The sequence below is a fragment of the Neopsephotus bourkii genome, unplaced genomic scaffold, assembly GCF_033783945.1.
Source record: "Neopsephotus bourkii isolate Nb327-2 ecotype Australia unplaced genomic scaffold, CSIRO-AGI_Nbou_v1 NB_1497, whole genome shotgun sequence".
NCBI classification, from domain to species: Eukaryota; Metazoa; Chordata; class Aves; order Psittaciformes; family Psittacidae; genus Neopsephotus; species Neopsephotus bourkii.
In genome coordinates this window covers 5,540-7,170 of record NW_026901973.1, presented here as the reverse complement: position 1 = coordinate 7,170, position 1,631 = coordinate 5,540, and the positions used below count along the sequence as shown (strand labels likewise).

At 39.3% G+C, this 1,631-nt stretch overlaps 1 protein-coding gene across 1 annotated transcript; it reads left to right on the top strand.

Moving 5' to 3' along the window:
- Nucleotides 1-5: 5 nt before the first annotated feature.
- On the top strand, nucleotides 6-839 carry LOC133220959 (zinc finger protein 131-like; the record flags this gene model as incomplete). The annotated part of the gene is made up of 1 exon (XM_061369453.1): nucleotides 6-839. A coding segment is annotated over one exon (636 nt), but the record flags the coding sequence as incomplete, so codon positions are not given.
- Nucleotides 840-1,631: the final 792 nt, after the last annotated feature.

The window sequence follows — 1,631 nt, the reverse complement described above, 5'->3', positions numbered from 1 at the left end:
GCTGGGATCAATTCAAAGGTCACTTGGTAATACATACCGGTGACAAACCCAACCACTGTACCTTATGTGATTTGTGGTTTATGCAAGGCAGTGAGCTGAGAAGGCATCTCAAAGACATGCACAATATTTCAGAACAAATAGTGACAGAAGAGGTTCTTCCAGTGGAAGCTGTAGAAGCTGAACCAGTAACATCAATGACTATAATAGAACAACTGGAGCAAGTCCATGTCCTACCAATAATTCAGGTACAAGTGGATCCTGCACAGGTAACTGTGGAACAGATGCACCAGGAGGTCATACAGGACAATCTAATAAAAGGCACACAGGTGGATGAACTGCAAGAACAGGTGCAAATTAGTTATTTGGAAGTTGAACATATTCAGACTGAGCAAAGTGCTGAAGTTCACGTAGATCAGTTACATGTTGAGCATGTAAATCAAATACAGGTGGAAGATGTACACGCCGAACTTATAAGTGGAACAGACCTGGAACAAGTAGAATATGGAAGTGTTGATCAAGGAGAAGCAGAAGAAAAGGTATCTAGTCATGTAGATGATGTGGATAAGGAAGATCATGAACAAGCTGAAGTCTTAAAAACTCAACAGTTAGCAGACACACAGAATGAAAAGGCAAATTACTAGGACAACCACACTGTGCAGATTTAGGAATGAAATGCCCAATTATTTTTGTTATCTTTTACATTGATTTTTGAACTCTCAGTGGTCACATTTCCAATATGCTGTCCTTTGGACCAAAGTTATCTTTATGTACAACTAAACTTCTATGTGAAAAATAGCTTACCCGTTCATGATATACTATGGAACAAAAACTACCAGACATGGACAGCTTTGTGAGGATTTTAATAATTAATAGCTTGTATCACTGTTGCATCATCTGGGTATGGTCAGACTCAAATAACTGTGGTCAGCGGCTTGATGTCCAAGTGGAGATCAGTGACGAGTGGCATTCCTCAGGGGTCAGTATTGTGACCAGAGCTGTTCAACATCTTCATTGGCAATATGTGGGGAAAAAGCATTGCTGCTGGAAGTCTCAGAGCACAAAAATCCTGTGCCTTTTCAACACTGGTTAAATTTTCACAAAACTCCTAGGGTGTTCAAAAGCTTAGTTCAGTAAAAGGTAATGTAGGTAATGTTATAGCGCTTTATATTTTTGCTTAAAATTGTCAGCTACTGATTTTTATTATTATTATTTTTTCATTAAATTTGGGGGGTGAAGGAGGAAACAGATTCCATGTGGAGGCAGCAAGACACTCTAAAAGGGACATTTTAAAATAGGAAAAGCCCAGTAGAATCTGTGGTAAGCATGAGCTGGAAGAAAGCTACCAGCAGACTCTTCATTTATAAATTGTCATTTTTGAAAATTAGTATTTTTAAACATAAATATAGAGAAGACTTGTCTATATGGTATCGAGTTTCTGGTTTTTTCTAAATTAAATTCTGACATTTGACACAGTGACAACTTGCAAATTTGGTAGGCGAGAAACAGTGCTCTGCTGTTGTGCCCAGTGCTTCCTCCATCTAGACTTCTGCTGAGCCTGAGTGGGAGTGTAGTGTATGGGAAAATCACTTGGGGGGGAGGGGGTGTTAGAGAAAACTGGGGCCTAACAGAAG